This window comes from Triticum urartu, chromosome 7 (assembly GCF_003073215.2).
Source record: "Triticum urartu cultivar G1812 chromosome 7, Tu2.1, whole genome shotgun sequence".
NCBI classification, from domain to species: Eukaryota; Viridiplantae; Streptophyta; class Magnoliopsida; order Poales; family Poaceae; genus Triticum; species Triticum urartu.
In genome coordinates this window covers 12,024,731-12,044,893 of record NC_053028.1, presented here as the reverse complement: position 1 = coordinate 12,044,893, position 20,163 = coordinate 12,024,731, and the positions used below count along the sequence as shown (strand labels likewise).

Here is a 20,163-nt window from a genome sequence, read left to right as displayed (position 1 = left end):
GTTCACGAGTTTGAAAAAAATGTTTGTGATTTTCAAAAACATTTTTGCGAGTTTCAATTTTTTCATGAATTTAAGAATTATTATCGAATTCAAAACATGTTCACAAGTTTAAAAAAATGTGTACGGATTTGGAAATTGCTCACGATTTTCAGAAAAGTACACAATTTAAAAAAATATAGTGATTTGTACAAAAAGTTTGAATTAAATAAATATTTGTGAATGTGAACAAAGAAAATAAAGGGAAATAGAAAATAAAAATCAGAAAAGAAGAGAAAAAAGAAAATGAAATGCAAAGGAAAAAGGAAAAGAAGAAAAAAACAAAAGAAACATGAAAAACCGGTTCAGGGAAGGTACAAAACAGGTGTAGAAAAGCCTCTAGAGGAGGCTCGGATAAGGAGGGGAAGGCTTGAAGAAGGTGGTTAGTCGACCCAGTTGAGCCCAGGTTGGAGATGGCGGACAGCGTTGTCGGCAGGTCGGCATCACCCTCACCTCTTGATGGAGGACGCGTGGGAGCACTTTCGCCTCTCAATGGTGGAAGAGCACCTCATGGGGGGAGGTGCAGTTCAAGGCAGAGTGCACGAACGTTGACGCCCTCGTCGAGCTCTACGACGGCCCATCGCTCATTGCCGAAGTCCGCGCCATCCTGGAGTCCATCGAGGATGAGCAGGTGGTGTTGACGAACAGCTGCATGATCTTCATTCGTGACCGAGAGCCGGAGGATACCTTTGTAGATGAGGATGACGAAATGCCTCATGCCGCGCCAATGACCACGAGGCCGGTGGTTCTGACGAAGGGATGATCGCAATCCCCTCAAACTAGGAGTAGATAGATTAGTTTGTAGTATATATGTATTTTTATTTCCGGATGTAGTACTAGCTCGTTTTATCTAGGAATAAGTGAATCTATCATCTATGAATGAGTTGTAGTTGTAGCTCGGTTGCAATCCTATGTTGCATGCTTTTGCATAATAATTTTGGAGGTTAAGAAATAGTGAGTCAGACCTCAGACGTATAGGGGGCAAGAGAAAAAAGCCCAACCGGACTGACACCTCCAACCGGACTGGGCTTCTTTTTCAGTCCGGTTGCTACGAGACTCCAATTGCTACCTCTGGAGAAGAAAAGCTTGAGCCTCCACATTCTTCCTCCTGTCTGTGTCGCTCCGAGAAGCTCGTCGCCGTCGGCTGCATCCCCGCCGCCCTAAACCAAACCAAGGTACTACCTTTCCCGACTCACCACGGCATGGGCGAGGTCACCACCACCAGCTACTACCTGATTTTCCTCGGCCTGATCCGTGATTCCCTCTCTCCATGTGCAGATCTGACCCCTGCATAGGCCCTTGTGCTTCCGCTCCAATCCATGGAGGAGGCGGAAAAAGGGGAGGTCTTCGAGAGGATGTCAGGACCCTGCTTCTCTGCATTGCTTAACTGAAGAAAGAGACAGTGGCTCTGAAGAAATCGACAGTGAGACCGAATCGGTATTCACTTGGGAAATGGACGACCCTGATGAAGCGATCGGGCGATCAACGGCTCAACTGCTCTCCTGTTCACAGTCATGCTGTTGCCGCCACTCTCTAGAAAGCCACCGTAACAGAACGGGACGCGACGGCGACACCACCGGCCCTGCCAGCTATTAAGCTCCTTCTCCACGCCTCCGGAAGCATCTTATCCCCATTCTAGAAGATGTACTACCTAGCGTATCTCTAGAACTCTAGCTATGTTTGTAGAATTCGGATTGGATCCTCGAACTGAATTGTACTCATATTATCTCTGTAATGATCCAATCCTGGGCTAGTTCGAATGATTTATGTGTTTGATTTGATCGTTCGTCCTGTCAATTGGTATTAGAGCCAGTGAATCCTCAGAGGTGAAGCGGATCTGACCACGATTGGGGTTGGGATCTCTCGTAAAATCCCTCGATCCAGTGTCAGGTCCAGGCGGCAGTGCAGATCACGGATCGGAGGCGGCTTGGAGTTGGCATCGTTCGGCTGCAAATTGGGGAGAAACTCGGTTGCGGTCGGAAAAATTCCACCGTAGTAAAATTCCGTAGCGTATCCCTAGTTCGTGCAGCATCGGAGAGGCAATTTTGGCGTGAAGTTTCGCGGCGGAAGGACGAGGTCACCGGCAAGTGTTTCAGACAAGTGCTGTTGTAAATTCCTGAGCAGCGGTGACCGCCATGCCTACTCGGACGAAGCACATGGATGAGATATCATAAGAGCTTGAGGCTCTGCAAACCGAGCTCTCTGCACTTGGACTGAAACAAGACAAGATGCAAGACCAAATCGACCAAGTCAACACGCGTTTGCAGACAGTTGAATCATTGGAAAAGCAGTTGGGCAAGGTCGAGCTCTTGGTGGAGACCAACTCAAAAGTTCAGCAAGAAATTTTCTCCATCTTGCGTGAGATGCGGTCAGGAAATCCCAACCCTCCCTCCCCTGATTCCCTTGGTTATGTTCCAGTGGTGCTGCAACTAGATCAAGGGGCGCAAGCAACTAATCCTCAAGGACAAGCAATTATTCCCCCACCCGTGCAGCAACGACAGTTGTTGAACACTCTACCTGACAGACCAGCAAACCAACAAACACATTCTCTAGTCAGCAATTCCTGGCAGTATCAAACTGATAGGGCAGCACAGTTCATTAACGCATCAAGCAACCTGATTATTTAATTGATAGGGCGCCTAACCCAAGCACGGCATCCAAACTTGTCAAACACTTGTTTGTTCCCATAGACTTTCCTGATCTCGTTTGTTTTGCCAAGATCACCTCCGGTTCCCCACACAGCGATGACGCCGAGATCCTCCTGTCCGCAGGTGACCAGCTGATGCAGATCCACCTTGGGTTTTCCCTCCTCAATGGCGGCAAGCCTTGCTTCGTTGATGCCAAACATTGCCGTGCAGGCAAGGTTCCTGCTCTTCTGCAGCGGCAGCAGGCTTGCATCCAGACAAACCTTCCTTGATGAGGCGGTACCGCAGGTTTCTGTTGCTGACGTCCTCAACCTTTGCCCTTAGATCCTTCACTTCCATGGCGATGTGGCGTCGATCACATAGGTCACAGGGGATGCATCCCCAGATCGGCTTCGTCTCCGTGTGGAGGCCGAAATCCATGAGGTTGTCCTCCACCTTGTAGGCCAGGTCGCGGACCTGCTGCACCCAGGTAATAAGTACCTTGTGTTGCCCTTGATCCTCGTCGGCCGTCATCAGGAATGACTGCATCATCTGCAGTTCATCCATGATAAAGGTCACATCGCGCTCGACGCCGAGCTGCAAGGCGATCTCCTCCGTGGCCTTGGACTTGGCATAGCCCAGTGCTCCATTCAGCACGGCCTTGCCCACGCTCACCGCCGTTGCTTCCATGCTTTTCTATCCCCTCTCGACTATGAGTGGATTGTGAAGGAGGCAAATGCTTCTTCCTAGTCTGAAGTTCTGAACTGAAGAGCAGGCAGCAGATGGTGGCTTCACAGGAGAGCCCGGCTGTAAGGTCCCTAATAAAAAAACTGATTTTGGGCAGATGTCAATGCAGATCTGAATCAAGCAACCTGATTATTTAACTGATAGGGCGCAAGTTTTTTTTCGTAAGATTGCATTAAAGCATCAACGATATGTTTAGTAAAAGCTTTATTTTGACTATAAGCATGAGGAGAATTTAGCACGGATTGCAACCAGGAAATACAATCTACAAAAGAGCAATTATCATAATTAAATTCCTTGAAATCCAAGATAGTGGGTTCGTTGCTATCTAATGTTTTAACCTCTTCAATCCCACTTTTACTAATTTTTGCATCAAGATCTAAAAAACTCTGAATTTTTGGGATGCCTTCTAACTAAAGTTGACTCATCTCTAGTCCCATCATTATCAAGATTCATATCGCAAAACAAAGATTTAATAGGGGACACATCAATCACTTTTAGATCTTCATCCTTATTATCATAAAAAAAATCCGGTTTAGCGGCCATCTTATTAACTAAGGTGGCCTGCTTATCCGAAATTTCAGCAATTAATTTTTCAAAATGAACAATCTGAGATTTGAAACCATAAAATTCCTTAGACATTTCATCAACTCTTTATTCATATATTCCATAAAGCCTTTTTGTTCCTTGAGCTCGTTTCTAAAGAAATTATTATGCTCAAATTGTAAAGTCATAAAGCTTCTGACATTGCTTTCAATCTCTTCCAACCTTTTAAGGTGAAGATCACCAAATCTAGGCAGGGCCATAAGGGCAACAAGCAACAAGAGGCAAGCGAAAAAGAGGCGAACGGAAAAGAGGGCGAATAAAACGGCAAGGGTGAAGTGGGGGAGAGGAAAATGAGAGGCAAATGGCAAATAATGTAATGCGAAGGATAAGAGTTGTGATGGGTACTTGGTATGTCTTGACTTGGCGTAGATCTCCCCGGCAACGGCGCCAGAAATCCTTCTTGCAACCTCTTGAGCACGCGTTGGTTTTCCCTTGAAGGGTGATGCAGCAAAGCAGCGTAAGTATTTTCCTCAGTTTTTGAGAATCAAGGTATCAATCCAGTATGAGACCACGCGTGAGTCACCTCGTACCTACACAAACAAATAAGAACCTCGCAACCAACGCGATAAAGTGGGTTGTCAATCCCTTCACGGCCACTTGCAAGAGTGAGATCTGATAAAGATAATAATAACAAGATAAATATTTTTGGTATTTTTATGATATAAATTGAAAGTAAAGATTGCAAAATAAAATAGATTGGAAACTTGTATGATGAAAAATAGACCCGGGGGCCATAGGTTTCACTAGTGGCTTCTCTCAAGATAGCATAAGTATTACGGTGGGTGAACAAATTACTGTCGAGCAATTGATAGAATTGAGCATAGTTATGAGAATATCTAGGTATGACCATGTATATAGGCATCACGTCCGTGACAAGTAGACCGATTCCTACCTGCACCTACTACTATTACTCCACACATCGATCGCTATCCAGCATGGATCTAGAGTATTAAGTTCATGGAAACAGAGTAACGCCTTAAGCAAGATGACATGATGTAGAGGGATAAACTCATGCAATATGATATAAACCCCATCTTTTTATCCTCGATGGCAACAATACAATACGTGTCGTTTCCCCTAGTAGGCCAAACCAAACTGATCGAGCACCGCAAGATTGAACCCAAAGCTAAGCACTTCTCCCATTGTAAGAAAGATCAATCTAGTAGGCCAAACCAAACTGATAATTCGAAGAGACTTGCAAAGATAACCAATCATACATAAAAGAATTCAGAGAAGATTCAAATATTGTTCATAGATAATCTTGATCATAAACCCACGATTCATCGGATCTCGACAAACACAACACAAAAAGAGTTACATCGAATAGATCTCCAAGAGAATCGAGGAGAACTTTGTATTGAGATCCAAAGAGAGAGAAGAAGCCATCTAGCTAATAACTATGGACCCGAAGGTCTGAGGTAAACTACTCACACATCATCGGAGAGGCTATGGTGTTGATGTAGAAGCCCTCCGTGATCAATGCCCCCTCCGGTGGAGCGCCGGAAAAGGCCCCAAGATGGGATCTCACGGGTACAGAAGGTTGCGACAGTGGAATTAGGTTTTCATGGTGCCCTCTAATGTTTTCAGGGTATGTAGGTATATATAGGAGGAAGAAGTAGGTCGGTGGAGCCACGAGGGGCCCACGAGGGTGGAGGGCGCGCCCCCCTGCCTCGTGGCTTCCTCGTTGGTTGCTTGACGTCCACTCCAAGTCCTCTGGATCACGTTTGTTCCAAAAATCACGCTCCCAAAGGCTTCATTCCGTTTGAACTCCGTTTGATATTCTTTTTCTACGAAACACTGAAATAGGGAAAAACAATAATTTGGGTTGGGCCTCCAGTTAATAGGTTAGTCCCAAAAATAATATAAAAGTGTATAAATAAGCCCATTAAACATCCAAAACAGAATATATAATAGTATGGAACAATAAAAAATTATAGATATGTTGGAGAGGTATCACCTAAAGACACATTTCCATGAATTTTGTGGAAGGACTCCCTAAATCCCAGGGGAAGAATGTGATCTTGGTAGTTGTGGATAGATTCACCAAATACTGCCATTTTATTGCTCTGTCACACCCTTTTATTGTTAATACTGTCCTTCAAGCATTCATTGACAATGTGTTCAAATTTCATGGATTACCAGAGTAACTGACAGAGACACAATCTTCACCAGCAACTTTTGGCAAGCACTGTTTAAATCCTTGGGAGTGAAACTCAACATGAGTAAAGCTCATCACCGCTAGTCTAATGGCCAGACAGAGAGAGTGAACCAGTGTCTAGAGACATATCTAAGAAGCATGTCTTTTAATGAACCAAAAATGTGGTATTCCTAGTTACCTATGGACAAATTGTGGTTCAATACATCCTATCACACTGCTACCAAGTACACCCCATTCTAGTGCCTATATGGATTTCCTCCCCCACTCTTTGGAGAAGTTTCAATTCCTGGTGCCAGTGATGTGGATGCAGCTGCCTTTTTACAGCAAAGAGAACAAATGCATCACCAGCTTAAACACAATTTATTGATAGCCCAACAACGGATGAAGAAATATGCAGATATGAACAAAACAGACAGAAAGTTCAAGGAAGGAGAGATGGTCTACTTGAAAATGCAGCCCTATCGTCTTGCTGCATTTGATATTAGGACCGGTATCAAACTTGCAACTAAGTTCTATGGACCATTCAGAATATTGGAGAAGATTAGCCACTTAGCTTACAAACTGCTCCTGCATGCTGGCGTTCAGATCCATAATGTATTTCATGTCAGCCAATTGAAACGTCATCTGGGCCCCAAGGCTATACCAGCTCCTGGCTTGCCACTGGTGGATGAAGCCGGCAAGATCAAAATAGCACCAGTGCTTGTTTTACAAACGAGAGCAGTACCTTGACACCCACATTTGGTAACGCAGTGGTTAGTACAGTGGCTCAACATGTCACCGGAAGAAGCCACTTGGGAGGACGCCGATTTCATCAAGCGCACTTTCCCTGAGTTCTTCAACAACACTATTCGCTCTTGGTTTCCACCAAAAGATCCTGGAGGACAAGGATCGTCTTCAGAGGGAGGCAATTGTCAGGACCCTGCTTCTCTGCATTGCTTAACTGAAGAAAGAGACAATGGCTCTGAAGAAATCGACAGTGAGACCGAATCGGTGTTAATTTGGGAAATGAACGACCCTGATGAAGCGATCGGGCGATCAACGGCTCAATTGCTCTCCTGTTCACAGTCACGCTGTTGCCGCCACTCTCTGGAAAGCCACAATAATGGAACGGGACGCGACGGCGACACCACCGGCCCTGCCAGCTATTAAGCTCCTTCTCCACGCCTCCGGAAGCATCTTTTCCCTATTCTACAAGATATACTACCTAGCGTAGCTCTATAACTCTAGCTATCTTTGTAGAATTCGGATTGGATCCTCGGACTGAATTGTACTCGTATTAACTCTGTAATAATTCAAGCCGGGGCTAGTTCGAGTGATTTATGTGTTTGATTTGATCGTTGGTCCTGTCAGAGGAACACCAAGCCTTGGCTGGACAGCCATCCGGGGGAGACCTCGGATGCGGCCGGCGTGTTCACCGACGACATCATCCTGGAGATCCTGTCCCGCCTCCCGGCCAGATCCGTCAACCGCTTCAAGTGCGTCTCCGTGCCCTGGCGCGACCTCATCACCGACCCCGCCAACCGCAACAAGCTCCCCCAGGTCCTCGTCGGCTTCCTCTACATGTCCTTCCACAGCGTGCACCACCACCACTTCGCCAGTGTCTCGGGCGTCGCAGCCCCGTTCGACCCTCCCCTCCCTTACCTGCAGCCAAACAAGTACAAGGACATGGAGCAGGTGGACGCCTGCAATGGCCTCCTTCTCTACCGCGGCTGCACCAAGAATCTGGCCCCTTGGGATTGGACAGAGGATGATTGTCGTTTTGTCGTGTACAATCCTGCCACTGGCAGCTGGGTGGAGCTGCCCCCTCAACCTCAACCGCAAGAGCCGGTGAAAGGGCGTAGCCGTGTCGCAGGTCTGGCTTTTGATCCGGCGGTCTCATCCCATTTCCATGTTCTTCGTTTCGAGGAGGCAGACTCATCGAGCGTGACAGGAGTGAGCATCTACTCGTCGCGGACAGGAGCCTGGAGTCATAGGGACAGGGTGATGGCTGAGGAAGTTACACTGTCGTATACCACTAGATGTATCTTTGCTGGCGGCGTGCTCTACCTGATGGGCTTCCTTCCGAGCACCAACAACGACCATGTGCTGCTGGCAGTGGACATGGCTGGGAAAGTGTGGAAGACCATCAGTGTGCCGTATGCCCGGAGATTAGCTATGATTGGATCGTCCCAGGGGTGCTTACACTATGCTCTAGCTTCCGACAATGATAACAACAACATCCATGTTTCTGAGATAAAACTCTGGTGCCTCAAGGATTGTGATAGGAAGGAATTGGTCCTGAAACGTACAGCCAGCATCGATAAGTTTACGGGCATGACTATGAAGAATTACAGGGTGATAGGGATCCATCCAGATTGCGACACCATTTTCTCGGTTCCATGTGGAGGTCATACGTTGGTAGCGTATGATATGCAGCATCAGAAAGTTGGATGCATCCTTGATCTTGAGAAAAATAGTACACAACGATTTCTACCCTATGTTCCTCTGTTCTCAGAGTCATTAGCAGATGCAAATGGGCGGTAGCTTTACCTTCAATGCTTCCTCCAAGAATTGGCTTTTCTATCAGCTGAATTATTTGTGCGTATCTCTGAATCTACTTCAGTCATGCCGCTCAATTTGCTGGTGCTTACACTCCTGCTTGCTTGGTTTTCAGTTCAGAGCAATGCCTGGTAACCTACAGATTAAGCATACTGTTAACTCCAAAGAACACCGTTACTCTTGTTCTTGTTTGCCTAGCACTGGCTATTGTTCTTGACATGCATGTATTAGTCCCACTAGATGACCAGTTGCGCCAAATGGCGCAAAGACCCGTTTAAAACCATGTTCGTGTTGGAAACATTTGCATTTTTTTCAATAACTATATATTTGAGTACATTTGGTAAGAACTTGTACCCCTATATATAAAGTTAATTAAATGCAAATACGTTCTTAAGGTAATAATGCCACAAATTAGATCATCGGTACGTAGGTCAAGATAGTTGAGTCTGCGATTAGGAACTCCGAGTAGCAGTAAACTTGCATTAAAAAAGGAGTAAACACAGAAATTCCTTCAACATCATCATCCAGGCTCCAGTAGCACTTGTTTGTTTGTTGGAGTCCATACTCTGATTGCGTGGTTGTATCATTGAGATGATCAGCAACATATCTTACTTGCGACAATATATGATTCAGATCATTGTCTTTGGATGTTGATCCAGCCGTCAAGTTGCTATCTATTATACGGTAAAGCTTCTTTGCTGCCATGTGATCTCCTTTGAGGCTATGGTACCAGCTGCAGGTGGCATTCAAAGATGAATGAAATCGTTTACTATATGTGTCCAACAAAGCAACACTACTGTTAGAATGATTCAAAATTAATTGGTTATGGGCTTTTTGGTAGCAGCATGAATTGAGGACAGGTAAACAAGGAGTTAAACTAACAGATGTGCAACAGAAAGCACAAACATCACTTGTAGGGCTGCTGCGACTGCTTTGCTGTCATGTCTCCTCGCGCTGCTGCTGTGGCGTTTGGTTAGAAAGGGTGAGCTCTTTGCTTGTTTGGGTTGGAGCAGCCCGTATAGTTATTACCTCTGGCATATCTTGGTTCCATTCTGTATGAGATAACTATAGCAGCAGCGCGAGGAGATATGGTTCCATTCTTGGTCCATCTGGAGCAGCCCGTATAGTTATTACCTCTGGCATATCTTGGTTTTCAGACCATCTGCAGATGCCCATATAGTTAAAAGTCCAAATGGCACAAAATACAAATTCAGATGAGGAGATATTAGCAAAATAAATGCTTAGCATTACAGATAGTACATAACAATCAAATTTTTGCTACTGAAGTGCATGTCCTTTTCTCTGAAATTAATGGTCGGGTGGAACATATATATTCACCAAGTATATCCCCTCTTCTCAGACCAAGACGACAGAATGAGGTATCATCTGTTTCCTAATTACACTGTAACCTGAAATCTGTGTGCATACGTGCATGGGCATATCCATTTATTCCTAATAGGAAAATAGGCCAAAACATCGGTCACTTTCTCTTTTGAGCTGGAAAGACCGATCACTTGGCTAATATGCATGCAGACACCTCTAATCTAAATAGAGGAACTGAAAAATCAGTCACTATGATTTTATTAACTATATACATATACGTTCCAGTCAAGCGCCTTTCTAGAAAGTGACATGCTTAGCTGTGATTTTCTTAAATATGCGCCACCAAATATTGAAAGGTAGAATAATATCATCATCCTTTTAGTTCCCATCCATATGGAGGAGCATAAAGATAGCAAAATGTTAGTACTGTATGCACCTTTTACTAAAGTATCACCTTCATGGCTAGCAACAAAAAAAGGAGCTTGAAAGTTTTGAATCTTCTGTTGGACACAACAATGGTGTGAACTGATTGGATAAGAATATAACAAATATTTGCTATCTTCATCTGCAGAGAGAGAACATATTCACATGATAAATTAGCAGCCAATTGTCCAAACTTAAAAACAGAATGCAATGCGAAGAACCGCCCACCCAATCATTGCCAACTACATCGCCAGCAGTATATTGAGAGAAATCATCAAATCTGGCCAGAACAAAAGGTCCCCATGTAGCTACCTTAATTAGTATATGTCCAAAATATTGTTTCCCAAAAGAAACATGAGTTACAGTTTAGTAGGACCGAGAAGGATTCAAGATTATAAAAGGAGCTGGGATACACATTCTTATTAAAGTTATTGGTTCAGATCTGTGTAGCTTTCAGGGGGCTACCAATCAATCCATATGTCCATCCCTACAATACTTTCAGGAGGGTACCACTCAATCCATTTGAGCATCTCCTTTTTGCATTAATAGAAGAGGAGCTAGCATACCTGCAGATGGGTTGGTGATGGTGAGGTCGCCAGCAAGTAGACCTAGCTGCAGAGGACACCGCCTCCCCCACGCTGTACTGCGTCAAACCTGGAAGTGCACATATTAAAGCAAGAGTTTATCTGCCACATAAGAAAGCACATACATAAATGCAGCAACAATTGAGTTGGGCACACACGAACATTGACAAAGCAAATAAGGAGAAGGCATGCGACTGGCTACCGAAAATAGAGGAAACCGCACAAGCATGGATATGAATACATAAATAAATATACACACGGCGACCCAACCTTGAGTCACAGAACCTCTTTTCCTTCAATCATGCCAGTGCCTCGAGAATTATTTGTCTTCGTACACATGCTAGCGGTTCCCACGATATTTTGTGGTAGCAAATATGAACACTCGACACTTGTTTAAAAGAAGAGAATGTCATGTTCCAAGACTCTAAAAGGACCGGCTGAAGAGTCATATAGATGCATGCGTGTTAATTGGCTACAATCTTGATGGCATGCAACTTTGTAAACTTCTATTTAGAACAAATTAGGTAGCTAAATTAACAACCAAGAGTACAGTGTCGATCCATATTATCAAAAATATGCTAGCTAGCTGCACTAACGAACAAGTCCACTCCAAATTGAGACGACGCAAATCATATTTGGGAGCTATAGCTGCTAGTGGACGCAAATAATGAGCATCGAAGTAAAAAAAAGGGACAGGTAGTGACAGCTGGGTACACTGACAGGAAAATCTGCAAGGCACAATATGAAATTAGGATATGTCACTCGATGACTCTGCACATCTAGAATAGGATGGCAAATTTTACGTAGAACACCGCCCATATTCTTTTTTCTTATCTTGTCTACGGGAGTTAGCTTTGAGAAGTGTAGAATTTGCACACATAATAGTTTGATAATCTGAAATGAGTGTGTGTGCGTCAGAATTGTTATTAAATAGGATAGCATATACATTAGCTTGGAAAAGGGGACTACATATCATTGGACCCGGACCCAGCTCTGAATAGAGAACCTACATTTCGTATCCAATAACTGAAATTTGTGCGATACATCCATAAAGGAATATTAGCAGGACATGCAGAAATTGGTGGCTGGACATATTGTTTAAGCAAATAAATAGCCACTACTTTCTTGTGCGCAACGGAGCACGTACAAATTCAGGAACTAAGCTTTAGTAACGACCGCATGGTTGATGTGGGGAAACAACATAGCTATTGCAGCACTGAGCTGTGAGCCTTGCATGATGTGCAGGTAGGCTAGCTTGATGGTGGAAAATCAGTGGCGATATGTCCACATTGGTATTGAAGAGCTTGACAGATGTAATCACTTTCAAAAGGAGACCACATGTGTTTGGATTCAGCTTTGAACAGGGGAGTTTATTTGACACACCTCTCCTCCTTAATCAAATGGTTAAGGTCTAAAAATATATAATGGTGAGCACAAGAGCAGAGTAGACATGGTTGAGCATGGCCAGTTAACTCTGAAAGAAGAAAGTCTGTGATATTACACTTAATATGTAAAAGAGGCTCAAACAATAAAAATTCAAAATAAAAATAATGCTCCTGCAGGATATTTTGTATTTACAACATCAGACAGTACCATCAAACGCTATATATTAGTTAGCTAAGTAGGAATCTCTCATCGGATTGTCCTCTAAATAATACCATGGAGGCATGAAACTAAGTATTTTCGGTCAGGAAAACAAAGATGCCAGCTTCCACCATGAATCGCAGAATTTTCATATAGTTGTGCTCACAAAGCTATTTAAACATAAAAGGAAACAGTACTACCTTGTATATTTGTACAACCTATCAAAAACAGAGTTGTCAATTAATCTCTTTGTATTGATGCCCTCATCACCAGGCCCACTATCACTGATACCTTCTCTTCCGGAACCATAAGTAGTGTGGTCATTGTAGAAATATGACAAGTTATATTCTACTTGTGTCTATCTCTATCTTGTGATTCCACTGCCCACTGTCGTGGTTGCACTGCTCATGTCAGATTAGAGTTATGGTGCCCTGAGAAACACGAGCAAAGTTTGAATAATCCAGTGGTTATATTCTACTTAAAATGGGACCATTATGCATAATATTATGTATGAATCGCTATGAGAGAGAACTGAACAAATTATATAGCAAACTGAGTGTCGTATTCAATTATATCCATGGAAAATATATTACGATCCCTAAACTACAGCAGTGTACAAAGAAGCGACAACCAACTAAGGAAGCGGAAGCGGACGCTGACAGAGATGACAGACCCAAGTCTGGGAAGGATGACAGTCGGATAGATATCTCATCTCTGCTTCTGCTCATCTCCGTTTATTAAGATGCGACAACATATGTATATATATGATGTGCACCCAACTCTGTCTTGAGCATTGCCTGCTGCTGAACCTGCACATGAAAAAACTGACAAATGTTCTTATTCTTGTTCTGCCTTATGCAACAGGTCCGATGAACCTACAGCTCAGTAAGTAGGTTATGGAAAGAAATATGGGGAATGATGGGGGAAAAGGTTGCAGCTAACCTGCAAGGGACACCGTGTCACCACCAAAAAGAGAGGCTATTTGTACAGCAACACAACTCGGTGTAGGAATCAACGGTCACCCACACACTAATCATATATATTACCTGTTTTCCTGCAATTGTTAAGATCAAAATCAGCATCTGTTAACTAATGCAGAGCGTGAATTTCTCTGCAGACAAAAAAGGCTTTGCAGATTCAGTATAGCTGACACAAACAAAATGCATTACCTGTTTTCCTCAAGAATCCGTGACTGAAAGCTGTGGAGAGCAAATTGCAAAATATGAGCATTAGTATCACAGAAATTCAATGGAACTTCAACAAGACCAGGGCTTGCTTTTCACACTATTGAACGCTCACGTCTTTCATATTTGATCCACCTTTCAGCTGGGCAAAACAACAAACAGGTGGGGGCACAATATCTATTTATGCTCAGAAAAGAAATTACCAAATATCCGGACACGAGGGCGTGCGTGAGAGGACGGAGGCGAGGACGTGCGGACTGATCGCTCGGGTGGATGGACGGCAGCGCGAAAGACGGACGGAGCCGGCCGTCTCTGCGGCCCACGCTCCTCCTGCCGACGCCGGCGCCGTGGACCACCGCTGCGGCTCGAGCTCCTCCCGGGGTCGCCGCTGCACGCGTGGAGATGGAGGCGGGGTGCAGCCTCCCGTGCATCGCGCCCGAGCCCCAGCCTCCTCGCAGCTCCCGATCCAGGAACGGATCGAGACGCCGCCAACCGCCAGGTCGCGCCCGACCTCGCCGGTGCAGGCCGACGCCGGCCGCCACACCTCCCTCCCCTCTTTCCTCTCTCTTTCTCCCTCCTCCCCTCTCCTTCCTTCTCTCTCTCCCTCTCATATTCTCTCTCTGCTAGGGTTCGTGCGGGAGGAGGCTAGGGTGGGGGCTGGGGATGGGCGGTGGCTGGGGATGACGAGACGCCGCCGCGCATGAAGAGGAGAGGAAGGCGACGCGAGGAGCTGCGCCAGCCGGCGGGGGAGACAGGCGGCCGAGAGGGAGGGAGGAAGCAGCGGCGGCGGCGGCATGGAGGAGAGGAGCGGGATGGGAAGAGACGAGGGAGAGAAAGGGGGTGACGAGGGAGATATTTCTGCAGCTGCCTCTGTCCGCTCTCGCTGCCAGAAAGGGGGTTCGCTCGCTGTGGCGCACTCTTCCCTCGCGTGGTGCGCTGCGCCCTCGCTGTTATGCGGTGTTTTTTTACCCCCGCGTGGTACCGTGCGCTCAAGGCCTTCGTTGTGACTATCATTCTAGAAGGCTTTATATGTTAGATGGGGCTAAATTATACTGTAATCAGCCTTCTTGTCCATAACAATCATTTATTATGATTATCCTAAATGCTAGTGCAGATTGTGAACCTCTGGTAGTTTACTAAAAGGTTCAATCAGAGTAGTTACTGGTGTGATGTCTACTCAACCTTATTCATTCAGTATTTTGCTAAAGCACTGCCTTGGAGCAGGTTCTTTTTACTTATATTTGCTGAATTCAGTAGAGCTTTGGATCTGTTAACCACAGAGGTATTGCATTAATGCCAAAAAAATGAAATAAAGGTGCAAGCTTTGATGGGAAGATTTTGTGCTTGGTGTTTGCGCGTTTGGTCCGTTTTTAATAATTCAGGTGATAAGACAAAGGTGTGTAGCATATAAGCTCATGCTTCATATATGAAAAATAGGATTTGGGCAGATGCCAGGACAGGGCATTTACTGTGCTAGAACTTTGACAGTTGATATGGGTGCTCTTGTTTCTAAATTGAACTCTAAAGTTGTTCCACCCTGCCTTTTGTCAAAAAAACATATGTAGTGTGAAGTTTCATCCGCTTTCGATGAAACTTCACCTTGATTCTCTCCAGTGCGTAGCAACTTTGTTTGCAATCTTATTTCACAATAAGAGAATGAATACAATATTATTTCTGCTTATTTCAGCTACCGACCAAAGTACAGTCAATGCATTTACACCTTAACTTGTCAGCCTTCTTAGCTTATAATTTTCGGACCTCATTTTGACAGAAGTTGTGCAAGTTAGTGAAACTGCAACTTTAGTTATCAATTGATTATTTCTGCACCCTTCTTACGATGTTGTCTAGGTATCAAGTGAATGGATTCAAGTAGATATATTACCTTTTGTCAGAAAAAATTGGCAACTCTCTCAGAACTCAGATTGATGTAATTTACGAACAGTTATGATGTTTTGTTTTCATGTTAAGATATGCTTTTTAATATTTTGGCTTTCCCATTGGGCCGTTCTGATCTAGCTGCCTGTTGATTACCATCGTTTGCTGATGTACAGCTATTAGCCGGCTGCTGCTACTACTAGTACGGCCACCACCACCAACACTGTTCGGCTGTTCCTGGCATGCCTGAACTATTTGACCCTCCTGAACTCTTAACTTCCATCCGCCGAGCTGCGTAAGTGTGCTCCGGGGTTCAAATATGCTGATGCAAGAAGTATGGAGGCTTGGTAGATCGAAATAATGCTCCGGCTTGTCATCTTGTATATTAAGATACGGTTTCATATTGTTTTCTGGAACCCTGATTCTTGACTGAATGCTGATGCTTTTGCAACGGGTCATGTGTGTTTCTCCTGCTGCTTTTGCAGCCCTGATTTGCTGACCGAATCGCCAAACATCTTTCTGAAGTTTTGCTATATATGTGATGTTATCTTTGCAACATTGATTGCTAGATGTTCATGTGTCTTTCTGAAGTTTTGTTACTGTCCATATTTCTGAGTGCAAGTCGAGATAATAAAATGTATTATTAAACATGGTCACTGATTCCTTGTGTTAATTCAATTGGGGCTATTCAAATGTAATATTTTTGGAGGCACCTGTAACATGAAGAAAGGGAGCGATAGGGGAAGCAAAGATTCATGTTGATATATGGTGAGCTAAAGCTGCCTAGACAACTTGTATTGTTCTTAAGTTTCAGACAAGCAACCGAGTGAGTGGCTGCTGTTGAGGCTTGAGGGTGCAATAGGCGAGCAATGTCTCCTTGCTGTAACCAGCTCTTCAGGTGTGGCCTTCCAGACTATGCGTAGGCTAATGGAGTGCTCTTGCCTGTAAAGGATAAAAGATCTGCACTGTTTATGTGGTTGGATTGTCCTCTTGATTTTATTTTATGATGGAATGAAGGCTATGTTCCTGTGGAATAAACTTCTGGAGAATTTTCTGAATTTCCTTGACAGATGCAGATATATTTTACACATGTACAAGAACCCGATTTTTTTATTAATAATAATTAGTAATGACGTAATTACGATAGTGGGAAAGGATTAGCCGAAATCTGAAAACTAGGAAGAACGCGAGGTAAAACAACGTCCACAGCTGGACGCTATTGTGCAGAACGTCCAGATTTGGACGCCAATACAAACAACGTCCTCTAATAGACGGATGTTATGTCGCCAGTAAACCCTAGTACGCATGGATTCGTCGCTCCTCAACCTCGCCATGTGCTAACCAGCCTCCAATAGTCGACATCTCTAATCATCACGACATCCCTATCTCTCTTGTTCCCCGCTCACAGTTAAGATCCTCCAATCTATCTCGTGGTTAGCGCATGTGATTTGGGGTAAGGTCGTCTTGCATTTCTGTTGGTTTCAGTCTTTGTCCAATTGATTCAATGACTTGTAAGTAAACAATGTGTAGACAACTTGCTTTCTATTCATGTGGTGCTACGGTTGCAAATTGGTCTGTTCTAACTTGTAGGTTGCAAAAAATCAAATTTACATAGTCGGTAGTAGATCAATGTAAGGTTGTGATATTTACTCCTTACATGTTCGTGTTAGCAGGTGAAGATAACAACATGTTAATCATACTGGTATATGTGGATGGTGAAGTGCAACATGGATCCATGGGTGTGTCTTATAGTGTTCCTCCCGAATTCACTTTTCCAGCATCCGAAGAAACCACTTTTGAAGATGTCAAGAGTGAGATATGTCGAGGACTTGGACATGACGATGATCAGTACTACCTGAATATGCAAGCTCGCTTGGATATTGGAACTCCTGCACCACATTATTTTCAATTAGTTCCAATATATGAGGAAAGAGGATGGACCATGATTTTTGAGAAGACCAAGTCTCGAACAACAGGGCAAGTGATAGAGCTACATGTCAACATCACGCCAAATCGAGGCATGTTGAGCCAAGTCAATGCTGCAAGCAATATCCCAAGAACTAAAAGTCAAAAACGAAGGTTTGAAAGTGCAATGCATTCCTCATTACAGCAAACCTCTGCCGGTGTTTTTCCAGAATCTAGTACGCGTGCTGCTGATCTCGACATATCACATGCTACACCTTCGAGTCATGTTAATGGAACAAATGATTTGCGAACAAGTATTTGGCGATGACCCATATTATGAAGAGAATACAGGCTGGGAGGAGGATTTCATTGCACAACTTGATGATGATGATGGTGAGCATGATTCTGATGGTGCACCTAGACAAAGTTCAGATGATGATTCAGAACCAAGGCATGTGCATCCTGTCAATGCATTTCCATTCATGAGGAGCTCCGGACAGAATGGTGTGCGAGCCTTTAGTGACATCTCTGTACTAAGGGAGACAACGACGGATGAAAGCTTTTTTGGATGTAAGAAACTTTGCCAGTCCATTGTCGGAGCTTCACATTTTTGTTTCGAAAGAGCACCTTAAAATTGCAATTGGTGAATTTCACATAAACATGAACTTGGAAGTAAAGTATAGCACAAGTAGTCAATCTAAACTTGTAGCGGAGTGTATAAATGATAGTTGCATGTGGAGGCTGTATGCAACACCAACAAAAATTGGTTCATGTTGGCAAATAAGAAAGTGTCCTTACTCTCACACTTGTCGTGCACCAGCAAATAGAACTGACCATTATCAGCCTCTATCATTGTTGTACCTCTGCATCAATGAATAATTGATGTTCTTCAACTGACCAGTCACTGGCCTAAAAAATTATTACTTCGACACCGCTTTCTACCCACTTCTGATTCATCTGACTCTGACGTTATACAATGCCTACTGCTTTTCCGCATCGTACATATTTTTACGTGGTCTTTTCTAATCAACACTTCCGATTCTCTCATGCTAGATAGAGGGCGACGGGTTTTAATCCATTTACTTTTATATTCTTTCCCATGCGGACCAATTTGTTGTTGTTTTGGCATATGGCTCACCTCATGGAACCGAGGACAAGTGCGTATACTTAACTGATGCGCTAAAGGCATTTCCTCCATTACAGATGTCAATATAATTAGCTTCGAATGCTACAACTTAGAAAACGGAACTGGTTCAGTGCTAACACAAGACTGGTACCAAAACAGAGCATGAGAATTATCGGCTTAGTTGGCTCGATTCTAACATACTCTGCAAGGATTCTCGGTTGACAAACGTTTGCGGTTCAACCGTCTACAATCGATTTAATATGCATCTGCAAAACAGGGCGGATGTGGAAAATAAAAGTCTAATCCAACACTACGAAACGGTGAGTGATAAACAGAACAAACGGCGACCTTTTTAAGTCTAGAACACTAACCCGCATAGGCCGACAGGAAGATTTTGAGGTTCCTGCCTCTTCTTCCCCAATAAGATGCACGAGCTTGAGGAACTCTGTCGGCGGCGGCGGGCTCGGACATAGGATGAATAGAGTGAGAAGATTGGTTACGGATGGCGTCCGAGTACATGCATGTCTGCTGTGGAATTGAATGTGTGGGCCACGCACGCAACGTGTACAGTACGCATTATGTACGGCACATAATCGGGCTCATACGGTATGCAATCTGTACTGGTACACAATGGCCTGTATATCCTACGTTGACTACGGTATATCTATGCGCGAATCTTGGAAACATCCAACGGTGACCCGTTAGCCGGTAGAAGCCGCCTCTGCTAGTTTTTCATTTCACGTCTCACTACCGCTTTGCACTTCAAAAATTAGTAACTGCATCTGACTTTCATTGGTTCAGGTTGTTTTCTTTTTACAGCAACTCTTTCCAGGAAAGCTCTCAAATCAGTAGTTCCGGTATTCTTACTCTTCATGTTTTACACCTGAAAAGTAAAATTGCTCAAGTTTTATAGTACTAATTGCAATACATAATGCTCACTGTAACAAATTCAGAATTTATAAACGTTCTCTCATTACAAACTAGAATGGAAAATTGCAAATACTCATGTCTAAACAATTCTTAATTGGCAGCAAACTAGTTTCTAATTTCACTATAATAAAATAAGAAAGACAACTGGTTAGTGGTCAAACTAACTTACTTAGTCTTGCACTTCTGTACTGCAGCCTGCTGGACAATATGAGAACAAAACCGAGCCCCTGCCTAGCTGCCTGAATTCAGTTCGACAGTGATAGATAAATTCAGTTAGAACATAGACTATGAATCGGCATGATCTTGTCTGTCTTAACTGGCTAGGGCTGGGGTTCGAATCCCGCAGAAAAGTTTTACTTCCCCTTGTTAGCTGATGCTTAGTTGGTTGGACGTGTGGTGGAAATTGGTTGTTGGTTGCTGCTTAGTTGGTTGTCAGCTGATGCTTATTTCTATAGTACTCCCTCTGTAATGAATACTATATGGTGTACCCGGATTGAAATTATAAATCAAAGGACCATGATGC

At 44.0% G+C, this 20,163-nt stretch overlaps 1 protein-coding gene and 1 long non-coding RNA gene across 10 annotated transcripts; one reads left to right on the top strand and one right to left on the bottom strand.

Moving 5' to 3' along the window:
- Positions 1–7,497: 7,497 nt before the first annotated feature.
- Positions 7,498–9,080, top strand: LOC125518120 (putative F-box protein At1g50870; the record flags this gene model as incomplete). The annotated part of the gene is made up of 1 exon (XM_048683060.1): positions 7,498–9,080. A coding segment is annotated over one exon (1,194 nt), but the record flags the coding sequence as incomplete, so codon positions are not given.
- A 37-nt stretch (positions 9,081–9,117) lies between these two features.
- LOC125525200 lies at positions 9,118–14,736 on the bottom strand. Of its 9 annotated transcripts, none has more exons than XR_007291190.1 (6): positions 14,008–14,735; positions 13,790–13,819; positions 13,563–13,674; positions 11,019–13,429; positions 10,466–10,594; positions 9,118–9,868 (listed from the first exon to the last, which is right to left on the bottom strand). It is a non-coding gene; the product is annotated as an uncharacterized LOC125525200 (long non-coding RNA). The 9 variants fall into 9 exon arrangements; XR_007291194.1 differs by having other exon boundaries at positions 10,484–10,594; XR_007291189.1 differs by having other exon boundaries at positions 9,118–10,594; positions 11,019–11,106; positions 12,821–13,429; positions 14,008–14,731.
- Between the last annotated feature and the right edge of the window lie 5,427 nt (positions 14,737–20,163).